This window comes from Lineus longissimus, chromosome 10 (genome assembly GCF_910592395.1).
Source record: "Lineus longissimus chromosome 10, tnLinLong1.2, whole genome shotgun sequence".
NCBI lineage: Eukaryota > Metazoa > Nemertea > Pilidiophora > Heteronemertea > Lineidae > Lineus > Lineus longissimus.
In genome coordinates, this window is record NC_088317.1 from 9621214 (window position 1) to 9639574 (window position 18361).

At 42.4% G+C, this 18361-nt stretch overlaps 3 protein-coding genes across 3 annotated transcripts in view; 1 reads left to right on the forward strand and 2 right to left on the reverse strand.

Annotated features, from left to right (window-relative positions):
* LOC135494968 (diacylglycerol kinase delta-like) overlaps positions 1–18361 on the reverse strand; it is a 782762-nt gene that overhangs the window by 746015 nt on the left and 18386 nt on the right. The window lies entirely within an intron of this gene.
* LOC135494288 (uncharacterized) lies at positions 7149–8438 on the forward strand. Its single transcript, XM_064782200.1, has one exon. The coding sequence runs from the start codon at positions 7149–7151 to the stop codon at positions 8436–8438; it is 1290 nt and encodes a 429-aa protein (XP_064638270.1).
* On the reverse strand, positions 15311–17614 carry LOC135494289 (uncharacterized). Its single transcript, XM_064782201.1, has one exon. It carries the CDS (start codon positions 17612–17614, stop codon positions 15311–15313), a length of 2304 nt encoding a protein of 767 aa, XP_064638271.1.

Here is an 18361-nt window from a genome sequence, read left to right on the forward strand (position 1 = left end):
GAGGAAAGATGGATAAAGAGCATGGTCTTGTGTCATGTAGTGTTAGGTTTGATGTAGGTCCAAGCAATTACAATTTCCCCAAAATGGCCAATTTACAGTACATTCGACCTCTGTGACCTTGAAAAGTAGGTCAAATCAAAGAAGACCCAGGTGACACATTGAATGGTTGTTAGAATTAGATGTACCTATGATATAAAATTGGTGCCAATCGGGCAAGTCATTACTAGGAATAATGGCATTTTGAAGAATTTAGGATTTGGCCCCCTCCCTGGAGGCCAAACGGCAAATCAGATCGCACCAAACTTCGGTACCTGAGATCACCTGACTAAGGGGTACATGTGTACCTAATTTGTGATCAATAGTCATTGCAGTTAAGAAACGTGCCATAGTTACGGCCTGACGGCGAATTTACGCCATTTGACCTCTGTGACCTTGACAAGAAGGTCAAATTAAAAACCTGTGTGACATATACTGTATGGTGGTTAGATGTACCCATGATATCAAATTGGTGGCAATCGGGCAAGAAGTTAAGGAATAATCACATTTTTAAGGTTTTTGGATTTTGCCCCCTGGTGGTTAAGTGGTGAATCATATTGGACCAAACTTCGGTCCCTGAGATCACCTGACTAAGGGGTAAATGTGTACTAAATTTGGTATCAATAGTCATTGCAGTTTAGAAACGTGCCATCGTTACATCCTAACGGCCAATTTACACCATTTGACCTCTGTGACCTTGAAAAGGAGGTCAAATCAAAAACCCGGAGGATATATGATGCACCTTTGCTAGAAGTACCTACCATATTTTTTTCAAAATTTCCCGACTACTATTAAGGGAGATATTGCATATTTTCACTTTTAACGTTTGGCCTCCTGGTGGCCAAACCATGAAACGAATCGGACCGAAACATGGTCTCCCAGGTGTCATTACATAAGGGTACATGTGTACCAAGTTTCAACTCAATAGCTCTAACAGTTACGAAACGTGCCCTGCTAACGGACGACGGACGACGACGGACGACGACGACGACGACGGACGACGGACGCCACGGTATGGGATAAGCTCACCTCTGCTAAGAGGTGAGCTAAAAACGAAACCTCTTCAGTTGAGGTTGTTTGACAGAGACATGAGAGAGCAAAACTATGATATTTTATGTCATGATTAAATCAGATGAGTTTGGATCGAATGGCAACATGACTCAAAGTCTAAACTAGAGGCTGGCGGCCTGAATAGCTATGCTGGCGGAATTAAATAGCAAGGAATGAGATGAATGACAAGAAAATGTAGCAAGTAGTATATGCGAGTACCAGAATGTAGGTTTATGGTAGATAGGGAGATGTGGACAGACTAGATGGAATCAAGCTTAGACAAATGGGGCCGAATTCATGAAGGGTGTTCAGCTTAAAACAGTGTTTAACTACAGAATAGACAGATTCAGGTCCTTCATGTAAATCTTCACAGAATATGAATGGGCCCTATAAGTAATCAGGGAGAAGTTACACACGTCTAACCCTTACACGCCCTTTATGAACTTGGCCTCTAGGGTGGATGACAGTTGTGAAGGTTTTATTTGAACTGCAGTGAATGAAGTAGTTGAGGGGTTCTTTTGTCACACCCACTCTTCAATACGTTCAGTGCCTTTGCTCCAACTGTGTTTAGGCAGGCCAGCGCAAAACTGCTCTTTCAATACCTTTAGTTTGATACTGTTCGGTTGTGGTTAGAATTATTTTGTTTGTAGTGAAATTTGTTGTCTACTAGAGTAGTGCTGCCACCTGGGTTTATAACATATAACTAATTTTGGTGAAAAGCTAAAAAGCACAGTAGTTCTGACTTCCCAATTTAGCAAGATGGCTGAACAACGCATGTAATTTCAGAGCTCAAGAAACAAGTGAAAAATGACCCAGAATATGGGACTGAATTACGTTGACAAGCGTTCTTTCGATGAAGCAATGGTAAACTGACCAGGTGGCAGGAGGCTGAGGCAGTGGTATGGGAATTTAATCCCTTGTTGAGCAGCATTCGAGTTCATTGAGTCACATGTGACTGAGAGTGAGAGCAGAGACTACATGCAATGCACAATAGTCAGTGCATACATGTACACGCAATGCATAGCAGTGCATATGATATTGCACAACGGTGCATACTGTATACTACGGCCCATACTACTTCCTGCACCGAGGAAACGGTGCATACTGTACACTACAGCCTATACTACTTCTTTTACTGAGGAACCAATGGTGGGATCTCCTGACGAATATATATTCTGACGTATATTATTCTAGTGCACAACGTTCTATACTTCTGTACCTGTACCGTATATCATGATATAATATTGCAATTAATCACGACGATAGTGTTGAAGTGTTGTTTTTGAGACTGAGGAATTGGTTTATTTGGTCGTCGTTCAAGTGAACATTTTCAGACGACATTGACTCTGGACTGTATTTTGATTGTTTGTTGTAAATAGTATTATTGGCTATTTTCTGAGAAGGGAAATTAAATACACTTTTGTTAGGTTTTCGTTTTTCTCAAAAAACGAAAACCTATTGCTTTGCTTGTGTTTTTTCTTTCTTTCTTTCTTTCTTTCTTTTTTCTACGGATTTTTGTGCAGAGCAAATCTCAGAGATGGTGATAGCTGTAGATGTGGAACTTATTTCATATGATAGGCCCAAGTCTGAAGTTGATCCTTCTTGCCCTAATTACGAAATTCATTGAGGGGGTCGGCCGCTAGGGGGCGCTAAGTGAAAATCTAATAATGGCTTTTTCTCCATAATGCGCACTCCGATTTGAACGAAACTACTTTCAACTGATGCAGAGAGTGTCTTGGTAACTCAACCAAGGTCCGAAGCCGAGGGTTCAATTTCTATTCTAAAATACCTCACACTTAAAAAGATAGGGCACGAAAATAACTTGAATATGTGCAAATTTGGCAAATTCCATCCATCGCCGGCCCGGCCGGAGCGCCGGTAGCGCCATTGTTTACATTATGTTACGGCAACGTTACAGAAAATGAGACATGTACATTTTGTACAGCGCGCATAGGAAGTCCGCATCGGCTCGCTCAAGTGATGCTAAAATCCGCGCAAATGGGCTATTTGGAGCGTTTTTCTCGGCAAATATGTGTAGTGTTCATTAAAAAACTTAGGGTGGTTGATGCTTCCTTGACTGATTTGTGTTTGAAGCAGTGTTTTGAGAGCCTCAAACTTCTGAAGTGAGCTGAAATTCCATTGACGTGACGTGTGCATGGTTCCACATTTTAGTGCAACCCGAGGGAACTTTGGTAGAGCATCTTGGTTGCGTGTCCAAAACACTCCGCTCTCAGAACGAGGCTTATGCATTTTCCATTTAAAAGTTGACTTTACGGTACCAAGGTATTTTAGAATAAATTGTATAAATTTTGTGGCATTTATTGATAGTTTAGATAGTGATTTGAATCGAGAGCCATGTTGTCGGTTACTGTCGCAATTTAGTAGGCTGTCATTAACAATTCGCCATTTTGCATTCGACATTCAATTTCGACTGGGTCGGTAGGTAATTAAGTTTTTTCTCGAAAGAAATCAGCAATTGTGGAGGTGCAAAGAGGCACAGGCTACTGATTTTACTTTTGTAGTATTGACCAGCAAAGTTAACTTCGTCGCTTTTTTAGCGCTTACCCTAGGTTAGGTAGGTAAACCGCAGGCTGTCCAACGATGTCGCGTGGCCGGGCAGCGTCGGACAGCGTCTTCGTCACTCGTGCACGTGGTCGTGTGTGTGTGTGTGTGTGCGTGCTGCGTGCATTGTACTGCACTGTGCGGGATCATACAGTCAAACCTACTGTATTAAACCAGAATTGATGAATGCACCAAGAACATCTTCTTCAAAATAAAAAGTCAACAAGTCAAATCGAAAGCATCAAGAGATTCATGGTTTTATTCATGAGATAATTATACATAAATACTGTGGGTATGTGACAGTTGCCTTTTTAGACGTAATACAATAGACGCATCATCCCAACTGTTCTTTGGCCAACTTTTTACTCTTAGCACAGTCAGAATTCACTCTGCTCATTCGAAATCCTGTTAATTGACCTCAAGCACAACAAAATGACGGTTTAAAGGGGCACTGCATTCAATCGCGAATCGGTTTCAGCACGACCACCATAGAGGGAGGCGCCTATCGGCTAGGAATGAAACTAAGAAACACGTTATCTAAATTGCCATTGTTACCTGTATTAAGTATATTAAACTTCCTTCAGGAAAGCATAATATCCCATTAGAATGTTTGAAGAAGCTGTGTGGAAGCTTTGACGGCAATACATCACTGAACAAACTGCATTGCTGGGTATTTTAGATACGTTTCCTGTAGTTCCATCGTTTTACCGATGGGCACCTCCCTCTACGGTGGTCGTGCTGAAACCGATTCGCGATTGAATACAGTGCCCCTTTAAATGACATTTCATATTTTGACATGCAGACAAAACGCACGTGTTTACAACACTACGTAGATCGCTTTTTCTCCTATATGCTACATCCGATTGAAATGGGATTGGTTTCATCATGGAGGATGCAGAAATAAGAAGGCGCACAAAACATACTGGTCTGTGTCGCACTGAGCTCCGAAAGCCAAATTTATTGAGCAATAGCCCACTGGGTTCTGGTGTGAACATCAATCTCTCCATTCTCCTCTGACATGTTACATCATGTGACCTCCAGGTGCCAATACCAGTTTCCCCAAACGAAAACCGTCGATCAGGCTTTGCCAGTTCTAGTTTAATCAGTAGTTCTTTTTTATTTTTGAGTTGCGAGTTGAGCGAGCTACGGAACATTTTTGGTCTCTCCGACCGGATCTAATCGCCGGTTCTGTGTTTTCTTTTTGAGTATTTTGAGCTACAATTTTGTGAACACTACTGATTGTCTTAGAATGAATTTAATTTTCGATCTTCGATTTTCGAGAATATTTTGTCGTGAATATTGATGTGAATTATTTCATGCTATATTGTTCTTTGTATTGTGTTGACATTTGAGCCTTTGTGTTTACATTTGCATACATTTATGTACACCGGGTTACATGCTTTTGACATGTTTTGAATTGTGTTGATTCGATTTCATACATTTTGCATTTGTCTTTGCATTCTCATTGTGTATATTTATGTACACAGGGTTACTTGCTTTTGACATGTTTGAGTGGTGTTGATTCATTTCATACATTTGCTTGAGTAGAGTGCAAACATGCTTTGTCATTTTATGATCCGAGTCAGAATTTCTTAATATCCATAAGTCTTTCAAGTGTTACAACATGAGTTACGAGCTTTTGAGTACAACTCTGAGTTTGAGTTACGAGTTTTGAGTGCAACTCTGTGTTTGAGTTACGAGTTTGGAGTACAACTCTGAGTTTGAGTTACGAGCTTTTGAGTACAACTCTGTGTTTGAGTTACGACTTTGAGTACAACTCTGAGTTTTAGTTACAAGCTTTTGAGTTACGAGTTTTGAGTTTTGAGTACCGTTTCTACTCTGAATTTGAGTTGAGTTCTGAGTTTTGAGTACATGAGTGCATTTTGAGTACAACTCATGAGTTTGAGTTGAGTTGGAGTTTGAGTTCTTTCTGAAAATCGAGTTGGCTTTCCTCAAAATGTCCAACTTAACCTCATTATTAGAAAAGAGGCGGATTTGCCGCATGAGGTTTACTAAGTGCAAGGCTATAGTTACTGAGTTACATGCAACTATCGAGCAGCAAAAGTTTGATGATGCTGAGGAAGAGGAGATTGAGCTGAGCATGCATCAAGCCATAAAGGCGTTTGCTAGACTAGAAGATATCTATAATGAACTTACTGAAGTTCAAAATGAAGTTGATTATGATCCTGGGAATGAGGATAGATCGAAAATAGTAGCGGATGATAGAGAATCACATTACATAAAATCTTTTTTTGCGAGTAAGTGCAAAAAATACGCGCTTGGATATAGATTTATCAAACCCTCTCTTTAAAGATGGAGAGGATAAGAAGAGTTCTAGTACTGGCAAGGAGAGTTTTATGCCGGAGATGTTCACCGAGTGTTTTACAAAGGCTATGGCATCCATAAATACTGGTATAACAGAAGACCAGTTGGGTAAGATTTTAGGTACCCTTACCCATAAAAAGCGCATGATACAGATTCCCAAATTCAAAGGGGATTGTGAACTTTTTGATCAATGGAAAGAGCTTGTGGAATCGGAAGTAGAGAAACCTGGATACTCCGAGGTTGAGAAGGCCCATCTTGTTATTTCTGTACTGGATGGTGAGGTTGCCAAACTGGTTACATCCCTAAAGGACCCCAGCTACAGAGACATCATTGAGATTTTGGAAAACAGATATGGAGACGTGCTTTCACGGGTAGAGAATGCCATCAACGAGATCACAAATACCAGAGCAGTCACAGCCACTACCGTAAAGGAGTTGGATCCATTTGTTGCAAATTGGAACTATATTCAAAAGAGAACAAACGAAGATTCCAAGGTCGTCGAGTGCAGCTGGATGCTGGTTAGGACAAAGTTACCGAAGAGTTTGGTGAAGCGATGGGATGGGGAGCGTATCAAAGAGGAGAAGAGAACCAATGTGAAAACTAGTTTTCCCATTACGTTTGATGTGCTGTTGGAAAAACTGAAAGATGCCTTACAAGTAGCCAGACGAGCCGAGCCACTGCCAGTAGTCAAGGCCAAGAAGGAGACAACCTACAAAGAGAAACCAAGAGCGTCCAGCCATGCCCTTAACATTACAAAGACGAAAGTTGTCCGTGGTGACCGTGGTGATCAATCTTCTTCGTCCAGGTTACGATGTGTGTTCTGTGATGACAATCATATGTCATACTATTGTCCCAAAGTGAAAGACACATCAGTACAGGACAGGTGTGAACGGGTAAAAAGGTCTAGATCCTGTTTTAACTGTTTGAATCCGACGTCATGTGTTGTTAAACTAGAATCTAAATGCACAATAACCAAAGGCAGGGTTCTCTTCGATAGTGGGAGCGGTGTCAGTTTCATTAGTAAGAAAATGGCAAGAACATTAGGATTAAACAGTCCTTAAGTAGATGCTGAGTTCACCCTCGCGGGGGGTGGTGTCATGAGTCTCAAGACAGAGCGAGTGAAGTTTCATTTGTCATCGGCCTTTCCGAATTGGAAAGGAGAGGTATTTGAAATGATGGCTTACGTCATGGAGAAACCGAGTGGAGACCTAGGGATGGTGGATGCAGACATTTCTAACTTGCCACATTTGAAAAGTCTGCAGTTGGCAGACACTTATCCTCATGGTAACTGTCTGATCGATGTCATGCTGGGGATAGAAGACAGCATGAACATTTTACTTGATAAGAGAATCAAGGGACCGCGAGGTACTCCGGTGGCTCAAAAGAGTCACGTGGGATGGATTTTAGGTGGAGCCATTCCAATGCCAGCGTCGGACAATGAGAACGTTTCCGGTGTTAATCATGTTTCATTTCACATCAAGGATGATAGCGAGATGGCGTTTAAACATTGGGAGACGGAACACATTGGCATCATGCCAAATGAGAGAAAAGGCCAAACAGATCTTGAGTTGTACGCACTACAACAGCATGCTGAGAAAACACGCAGAGTAGGTGATCGTTATGAGACGGGATTGTTACGTCATCCGAACTTTGTTGAGCAGAACATGAGGAGCAACAATTCACTAGCTGTCAATAGTTTGATAGGACTTGAGAAGAGACTTCAGAGAGATCCAGTGTTGGCTGAACAGTACATGTCACAGATCGAAGATTTATTGGCAAATGGCAGAACAGAGAAGGTCAATGAAAAACAAGAGCCAGAAGATCGACAGGTATGGTATTTGCCCCATCATCCTGTGGTCAAGATGGATAGAGCTACAGCCAAAGTTTGCGTTGTGTTCGATGGATCGATGAGAGGTCATGAGGGTAATTCGCTAAATGACACACTACTGCCGGGACCAGCACTTCAGCCTGATCTACCAGGAGTTCTTATGAGGTTTCGAAGACACAAGGTAGCGCTAACGGCGGACGTGGAGAAAATGTTTTTGAACATCAAGATGAGAGAGCTAGATAGGGACATGCAACGATTCCTGTGGAGAGAATTGAATACAGAAAAGGAGCCAGATGTTAATCGCCTGACAACAGTCACATTTGGTTTAAGTCCATCACCATTTTCCAGTATTCAAACTGTTCTTGATCACGTGAGGACTCAACGAGATGCGTTTCCGAAAGCTGCAGCTGAAATAGAGGAAAACATTTTCTTCGATGACGTTTTGATCGTGGATGAAACTGTGAATGAAGCTGCATTGCTAGCAGTAGATCTCAAAACTGTCCTGAGGACAGGTGGATTTCCACTGAGAAAGTTTCTTTCCAACAAAAAGGAGGCATTGTCGTTACTAGATGAGAGGGATTTGGCAGCCCATTACACCAAAACAGTGATTGGTACTGAGTTTGCAACCGAGACTTAGGGAGTGAAATATGAGCAAAATGATGATGTTCTGATGTTCTCTTTCTGTGATAAGATGGAAGACGTCGGATGTAAAACTAAGCGTACTGTCTTGAAACAATTACACAGAGTTTACGATCCCCTGGGAATGGTGACACCCTTTACAGTCATCGCCAAGCAGATTTTCCAGACGACATGGTTAACCGGGAAAGAATGGGATGATCCTGTGCCAGAGGATCTAGAACAGCAGTGGTAGTGGTTGAAATGGAAGAGCGTAGTCCCAACACTCGATGAGATTAAGGTGCCGAGATATTTGATTGCTGAAGATTTCACAGCACCAACCTATACTCTGCATGGATTTGGAGATGCCAGTGAAGCAGCTTATGGTGCAGCGGTATATTTGCATGTAGCGGACACAGGATCAACTAGAGTTCACACAGCATTGTTATGTTCCAAGACGAGAGTTGTACCTGTCGGGAAAAAGCGAACTATACCAGAACTAGAATTGATGGCAGCCCTCATCAATGCACGCTTGATCAACTATGTAGAAAAAGAGTTGAAATTCAAAATAGACAACCAAATCTTTTGGACCAATTCACAAGTGGTACTTAACTGGATACGTCAGCCAGCTTACACCTGGCAGACTTTCGTAGCCAATCGTGTATCGGAGATTCAGGCGCTAGTAGTAGGGTGTTCAGGTCACGCGACTTTCAACGTTCCGTAGGCGCATTTTTTGCGTCACGCACAAAAAATGACGAAAAAAACTTTTCACACCTCTTGAAGATCGGTTAATTTCGGTGTCATATCGATGATGTATGAAGAAACCAGGAAGACCCAAGGTAAACAGGTATCTAATCTTTCATTCTCTCAAATTTCAATGCAATTCATCGAGTATTTGGGGAGAAATTAGAAATTTCGCACAACTTCGGTCGCTGTGGCGATCATCACGTCCGCCATAACGTTATGCTAATGAGGACGGCACGGGGCTGGCCAGATGTGACTTGCTCGTCAAATCTTTGGCGCCTTTTCCGCAAAAGGGCATGTGACCTATGTAAATTATCTATCCGGAAATGAACTCTACTGCTGAAACTCTTCCTGTTCGTCCAAAACCGGATGAAAATCCGTCAATATTTACCGATTTTAGGCATTTTCAAGATTTGTCACTCCTAAACAACATCTAACTATCCTTCTGAAATCTTATAGAAATGATATTTATACGGATTTAGTGGTAATTGTAAGTATAAACTTCTGTTTTGATGAAAATAATTTGACATCTCCAGCGGAATCAAGAATTTATAATTTATTTTGTAGTTCCAACTTGGCCGATGGTGGCGCATGTCCAATTTTCGTAACATCTGGGCACTTTTCCAAATAAATTAGCATTAGAAAATCAACTGATTTCAGTCAGTTTGGGTAGGTTTATTGTATATTTTGACAATGTTTTCATTCTTGTTATCTCGTGACAGTTGACTAATGTTGTTCTTGACAGTCCTGAGACTCGAATGCTCTGTATGTAAAGGTTTTGTTGGGTAGTTTGGTGAAAATATCAATGTTTTTCTTTTCATTTCCTGGTTCATGCATTCAGCATTGCATGGTTTTAGTGACAGTGAGACAGTGTTCTGTGAGTGACCAGGCCATGTTTGGCTATAACTGTGTGTACTATAGCACCATCTGTTACTCTGAACCAATAAAGCCTTGGGGGAGATGTCTCATTGACATAAATGATATAATTGAAAGTACCAATACCGACTGAGATATTATTCTTTATTTTGAGGTATTATTCTTTATTTTTAGATCTGGCTAGATGAAGAGAATTGAGGCAGATTCAGCACAGTGAGGGATTGTGGTTGTCAAGTAGCGAATACATTCGATGGTACTTGAGATGTATTATCCGTTACTTTCATCTGTAATTGGCAAATGAGTTGAATAATAATGTATGAACTTGATTTATAACGCATCTAGTCTTTCTGTGTCTGTTATTAGCCACATTTCAAACAGTCGATTGGCGTCCTTACTCTCATCCGATCATTTTGATTATTACAAGCCTGGTTAGAATATTAATGGTGTTGGCAGAGTTTGACGGCCATCTTGGTTTCAATATGGTGGCCATATTGGTTTCAACATGGCCTCAAAGTGGATAAAGATTGAATGACCTCGAGCTGCATATCATACCAGTGTCTTAGTTTAAGAAACTGAAATGATATCTGCCAACATCCTTATTACTAGCAGCCATATTCCAATATTTGTCCTTGGCGGCCATCTTGGAATGTGGCCATATTGAATTCCAACCCGAAGATCCGTAATCATCAAGTTTTACTACTCCTTTGGCTTGCAATGGGAGTCAGAGCTGCAGAAAAGGTTGCCAAGTTGCATAGTTTTGGTGGCCATCTTGGATTTTGGCTGCCATTTTGGATTTGTTAGGACAGACATCATAATATGACTCCGTTCTATAAATTTTGCTGAAAAATATTCATAAATAAGATTCCTACAGCTAAAATACTTATCATTTTCTCACCCCGGCAGCCATGTTGGAAACCATTAGACCTTTGACCCTGTAAGGCATTTTCCCTTTGGAGCCCTTGGTCAAAATGTCCCAATCTTGCGAAGTTCAAATGCCTATAACTTTTGACTAAACAGGAATTTTTCCATTCTGTACAAGCCATAATGCTTATAATAGCTGATACTTGAAAAATAGCCTGCAATAATAATTATATATGTAATGGTTTATTTTGACCTGAACACCCTACTAGTAGAACCAAGTCATTGGAGATATGTCCCCGGAAAGCAAAATCCCGCAGATCTTTGTTCGAGAGGAATATCGGCTAGTGCTTTGGTAGAGTCAACCAATTGTGGTGGGATGGGCCTGCATTCCTGAGAGGTGATGAGACAGAGAGGCCAGATCAATCCATTGTGGAGTCTGAGAGAAATGAAGAAGCTGAGAAGAAGTCGAAACACAAGGTCAACATCTTCAACGTCACTGAAGCTGAACCTGAAGAGCCAGACCATCAAGAAAACTTTGTGAAAAGGTTCTCATCTTTTCAAAAGTTTATCAGGATAATGACACTAGTGAGAAGCTGGGTGAATCGACGCAGAGAGAAGAGGGCAGGTTTAGACGAGGGGAGGTTTAGACGAGGGGAGTATCGATGTTACTGTTGAAGACAGAGACGAAGAAGTGTTGAGATGGATCCAATGGGCTCAACGAAAGAATTTCGAAGAAGAAATACAGAGCTTGAAAAAGGGTGGGAATGGCCCAAAACATAGCAAGTTGGGAAAGTTGGATCCATACTGGGATGTCGAGAAGGAAGTTTTCAGAGTTGCAGGACGGTTACAATACAGTAAACTACCAGAGGAGACGAGGAACCCCATTATTCCGCCAACTCATAACCATTTTGTTGACAACCTTGTTATGCATTACCATAATACCAATCATCACAACGGTGCAGCTCAGACCTTAGCCAGTATGAGGACGCGATATTGGTTAGTCCATGGACGACAAGAGGTCAGGAGGATCTTAAACCATTGCCAGATATGTAGGGAGCCAATAAAACTAACGCAGAAGATAGCACAATTGCCTGCAGATCGAGTTACTGTAATCCCAGGATTTACTAATATCGGAGTGGATTTTGCTGGGCCTCTATATGTCAAGATCAATGGTGGACTAGTTACCAGAGCTATACATGTGGAGCTGGTGGAAGATTTGACGACGAACATTTCTTAATGGCTCTGAGGAGAATGATCAGTAGAAGAGGGCAGTGCCATAAGATATATTCAGATAATGCTAAAACATTTAAGAAAGCTGCAAGTATTCTGTTGAGAATTTTCAAAACGGTTGAGAATCTCTGTGATCAACTTGGTCGCATGGGAATGACATGGTGTTTCATCACCGAGCGAGCTCCATGGCATGGAGGATTTTACAAAAGAATGGTTAGAAGTGTCAAAACAACACTAAAGAGGATTCTCGGGAAATCAAGATTGTCATTTGTAGAAATGGAGACCACATCAGCTGAAGTAGAGGCTCAGATCAACTCTAGACCGTTAACTGTGGTATCAAGCTACAAGGAGGACCTTGCGCATTTAAAGGCCATATATCAAGGTTTGAAAACATGCTTGATACTCATGAAATATGTTGAGGGTTAAAAAAACAAGATCCCAGACATTAAAAAAATTATAATAATAAAGTCATTATTTAGTTATTTCAATTTTCAATTTTAAACTATTTGAATTTCCCACCACACACAACTTTAGATTAGTTCCACATGTGGCCGCTAGGGATTTTTTGATGACGCAGATCAGGTCAGTCAGAACAAAGCAAGATGGCTTCCGCATACAGTTCAGAGAGTGAGAGCAGTGAATTTGAGGATGTTTTGGTCGATACAGAAGGATATTTAAACGTTGAGCCGTACATGTTCGAGCCATTAATATCACTAGATCATAATGAGAGTGATCATTCGGACGAAAGTGATTAGAATTTGTGGTTAATCAATTTGCATGGCAGACCTGCCGATATAGCAAAGAAGACATTGATAGACGGTTGCAGATGCATAACATGTATGATTTTTGAACAGACTAATGTTGCACAATATTGTTTCGCCTCGTCAGTGTTGTATCGCCAGTTATGTCATGACGCTGAACTACTATTGAAAAGTGACGGTATTATGCACAATCATCTTGACGTGACGATATAATGCCGTGCAACGTTAGATAGGCCTAGATGTCAGATGACAATAATCTGTCATTGACAGTGACTGTCACTGACACTGACCTGTGTCGCTGTCACCTTGCTATGGCTGGAACACAAGAAGACACTATGCGGTATCACAGGCCCCAATAGGGCCTACACATTATGTATAACAACCGACCTCAGCAGCCTCAGGCATTAAATGCAATTGACATGGTTGGAACAGCTGTTTTTAACAAGTGGCATTTAATATTCAGTTGGATGCAGATTTCCGGCTTCATGTGATCATCCGTATCGATAAAGTGATCACTGCAAAGTTTGGCCGAAGGCCCAGGCTTCCAACACTCCAAACGTTTGCACTTCCGAATCCACAGCTTCCTCCTCTCTCGTTCAACTGTCTTTGGAAATTCATGAAAATGGGTCCCATCCGTCATTCGATTGTTCTTTGTGCTATCCTTGACACAATTCGGAGCCACACAATACACCATAGTGAATGAAACACATTTCTTCCAGGTGTGCATAATTAATTAAGGCCCTCCTGCTTTTATTGCATGACATGTACAGATAACCTGATCTACATCACAACTTTTGCTGAACCCGCCGCCTGGCTCTAACAAGCCAGTTGCTAGCCTGATTAGGTAATCAAGTTGTCAAACACATAATTGGCTATATCTTCAAAATGGATGGAGCTAATTGCATTTGGTTTTCTGTATTGTATAAAGTGTTAGGTACACTTTTGAAATCGTCTTACAGCAGAAAATGGCAAAAAACCTTGATATATGGCCTTTAACACCAGGACATCTTACAATAGGACGAGTCCAACAGAGCTTGCCTGATCTCGACCAAGAGACAAAGATAACACCTTTGGGAAAACGATGGGCTTACCAGCAACGACTGTCCAAGATGTTTTGGAACCGATGGACCAACGAGTACATGTTGGAACTGAACCATTTAAAGAAATGGGTCGACATGCAACCCAATCTCAAAGTTGGAGACGCTGTTCTTTTGCATGATGAGCAACAGACGTTTTTCCTGGAAGGGATGGCTTAGATCGTTTCGTGACTGTAAAGACGAAAGGAGGAGTCCGGAGACGCCCTATACAGCGTTTGAGACTGTTGGAAGCTGTAGAAGATTGAGACGACTGAAACTGCGAGAGAAGCAGCTCTTAAATGTCTTTTGCTCTTTGCTAGAGAGAGTAGAGGACATTTTAAAGCGAAACCGCAACATTTATACCTAAACCTTTCAAGCTGACCTGTTCGGTTTTCTAGCCCAAGTTTTTTCATTTCACTATTGTGAAAATCTCGATTTTCAGAGGGGAGAATGTTCGGTTGTGGTCAGAATTATTTTGTTTGTAGTGAAATTTGTTGTCTGCTAGAGTAGTGCTGCCACCTGGGTTTATAACATATAACTAATTTTGGTGAAAAGCTAAAAAGCACAGTACTTCTGACTTCCCAATTTAGCAAGATGGCTGAACAACGCATGTAATTTCAGAGCTCAAGAAACAAGTGAAAAATAACCCAAAATATAGGACTGAAGTACATTGACAAGCGTTCTTTCGATGAAGCAATGGTAAACTGACCAGGTGGCAGGACGCTGAGGCGGTGGTATGGGAATTTAATCCCTTTGTTCTTGAGGATCTCTATTATTTGTGGTTCGTTGTCGTCAAAGATGGGTATTTTGATGGAAAAATGGGCAAGGCAAAACGTGGTTTCAAATATGATGTTGTTTCTAATTCTACACTTTTCGAACAATTCCACAAGGGCCGTAACGGGGTCAAAGACAACAATATCTCCTGAACATCCTCCCCTTTCTCGATGTGCAACGTCATATCGACAGTCCAAAACACAAATTTACGATTGTCCAACTTTTCACAAGACTGCACTTAACGCGATTTAAAGCTTATCCTGTAAATGTCCTAATGCGCGATTCGCAACACTAATATTATCCAGAACTATCTAAAACAATTTTAACTTTTAATAAAACTGTCCAAAGTCAACGCGCTTCATAACGAAATTGTCCATAAACTCCACATGATTAGCTAATGTTTATAGCTAAGAATGTCCATATATTTCGCGCAATTAGCTAATACTAATAGCTAAGAATGTCCATATATTTCGCGCAATTAGCTAATACTAATAGCTAATATAGTCCATATTACACATACACGTAACGATTCGTATCGTATCTTTAGAGACTTGAACATCGACGAGACTCGTTTATGCACATTCTAGTGGACAGAGTCTGGTGATAGGACGTGTCATCACGTGTTTCCCGATCTGCACCTTGGCCACCCTGACATGGCCATCTCCGCCAAGACATACTTCGACCACACGTCCAAGCAGCCACTTCCCTCTGTTCGTATCTGGATTGACGACAAGAACGATATCGCCAACTTCAATGTCCTTTCGCTCCTGGGCCCATTTGCTTCTTGGATGTAGCATTGGAAGCCACTCTTTCATCCAGCGCCCCCAAAAGTGCTTCAGCAATCGTTGAACATGTCGCCATCTCTTCCTTGGGTTGTAGGCGACGTTATCAGCAGCTGCAGGTGCGAACTCACCACCAATTTGACCATGTAAAAGGTGGTTCGGGGTTAATGGTGTGTCGTCATTAACGTCTGCGGACTGGTAAGTTAGGGGCCTGGAGTTTAAGAGGGCTTCTGCACCACTTAAGGCAGTCATCAACTCTTCATCGTTTATGTCGGCGTTCCCCAGGATTGCTGCAGTAGCTTTCTTAGCGGCTTTAATCATGATCTCGTGGACTCCTCCAAAATGTGGCCCGAGGGGAGGGTTGAACGTCCACTTGATCCCTCTGACTGCTCCGTGTCTCTCAATCATGCGTTCGTCAAACTGCTCGACCAATTCCCGCAGCTCCCTTTCTCCACTGACGAAATTTGTACCATTATCCGAGTACATCTCCAACGGCACTCCTCTTCGGTTCATCATCCGGTTGAAACAATGCAGGAACGAGTCCGTGTCAAGGCTAAACGCCATTTCGAGGTGTACGGCTCTGGACAGCAAGCAAGTAAACAAGCATAAGTAGCGCTTGGTTCGGATCCTGCCACGGCCCTGCTTCGTCAAGTAAGGGCCACCGAAATCCACGGATGTTCGAGCAAAGGCTCGGAGTGGTAGCCTAAGTCTAACTCTTGGGAGTGGCGCCATCAGTTGTGTTGCTGCTTTAGTTTTTCTTCTTCTGCATTTGTAGCATGACTTCTCGAACTCTCGGATAGCTTCTCTTCCTGCTGGTATCCAATACTTTGCAGACAATGACGCTAATATGTGATTGACTCCGGCTGCATGGTTAGCTTGTTCATGATGAAACCTTATGATCAGCGTTGTCACCCAACTCTTTCGTGGCAGTATCACAGGGTAACGCACATCATAGGCAAGGAATTCAGCCTTCTCAAGTCTGCCGTTGCTCCTGAGGATACCATCTTGATCGATCATCGGCCGTAGTCCCTGTATCCTGCTGGCAACTGGTAAAGCTTTATTCTTCTGTAGGGCCTTGTACTCAGCCGGAAAGGTCTCCAGCTGGGCTTGTCTTATGAACTGATGTTCGGCGTCGTGGATCTCCTCTGCATCGAGTTCGCCATGTCTCCTTTGCCCTACTGGCTGCTGGCAGTTTTCTACAAAACGGTGGACCCAAGCAGAAACTCTGGTTAATCTGACCCACCTAGAGTAGCGCTCTGGGTTTAAACGCCAGTCTTGAGCAACTCCTTCATCAACATCTTGCTTGTTTTTCTCCTTATCTTGCGGTTGTGGTTCCTTCTGCAATGTAACAAAAACTCCATTTGAGCTTTTCTTCCGCTCACTTGATGGCGACTTGTCTTCTCCGAAGTTCTGTTCTGGCCATTTAGAATGATCTTTCAGCAGGAATTCCGGCCCGTTCCACCAAAGAGTGTTGTCTGATAACTCCTTGACTTTTGCTCCTCTTGTTAAGATGTCAGCAGGATTCATCTTTGTTGGCACGTGCTTCCACTGATCTGGGCAGGTCTGAGTCTGTATCTCTCCGATACGGTGTGCGACAAACGGTTTAAACTGTCTGCTCCTACCCCTAATCCACCACAGAACATTAGCACTATCGCTCCAAAAGGTTACGTCCTGCATTGGTAGCTGCAAGGCTGCGATTACGGACATAGTCAAATGCAAGGCGAGTGTCGCTCCCATCAGCTCAAGTCTCGGAATGCAGGTTGCAGCCAACGGGGCAACTCTAGTCTTCGAAACTATAAAATGTGATATGATTAGTCCTCCCTCGTAGGTTGTTCTCTCATAAAGTACAGCACCATAAGCATCCTGCGACGCATCAGAGAATGCATGGACTTCGATGCTCAACAGCTTCTCAGTTGAAGCCAGTCTGAGGCATCTCGGGATCTTTATGAGTCCTAAATCTCGAAGATCATCAAACCAGCACTGTGCCTTCTGCTCAAGGCATCCAAGATTCCTATCGTCCCATCCAACTCCAGTCGTCCAAATCTCTTGCATAAGTATCTTTCCGCGTATGATGTAGGGCGATATGAAACCCATTGGGTCAAAGACTTTGGCCAACTTTTGCAGGAATGTCCTCTTAGTTAAGGTGAAGTTGTCTTCGACTGGTGTGGCAGTGAAGCTGAACTGATCTTCTTTCGCCTGCCAGAGAACACCAAGAGTCTTCGTGGAAGGAAGCTCCCCTTCGTCTAAACTTATTTCAGCTGCCCTGTCTTCTTCTGGAATCTCAGCTAACACGGTTAAGGAGTTCGACAGCCATTTTCTGCAGTACATCCCAGCCTTGTGCCAGTTCATCCAACTCGTGATACAGCTTCACACCCTCTGTATCGTTCAGTACAGAATCCATCGAGTCATCCATGAAAGTCGACTTGAGTATGGTGTCCGAGGCTAAAGGGAAGATTGATCTATGGCATTTGGCATGCTCTTGGGCGACGAACTGTGCGAGGAACGGCGACGAATTGATTCCAAACACCACTCTGTTGAACTCATATTCTTCTGGGGCTCTGGTTGCGTCTAGATCTCTCCATAGGAATCGCTGGAAAGGTCTATCCTTGGCTTCAACTTCTAGTTGCAAGTACATCTGTTGAATATCTCCGACGAGAGCAACTGGCTCTTTTCTAAATCGCAGTAAGACATCGACTAGGTCTTTCTGCAACTTAGGACCCTGATGAAGTGTGTCATTTAACGATACTCCTTCAAACTTGGCAGAAGCGTCAAATACGATGCGGGTTTTCGTTGTAGACTTGTCAGGCCTGACAACTGGGAAATGCGGTAAGTACCACTTTG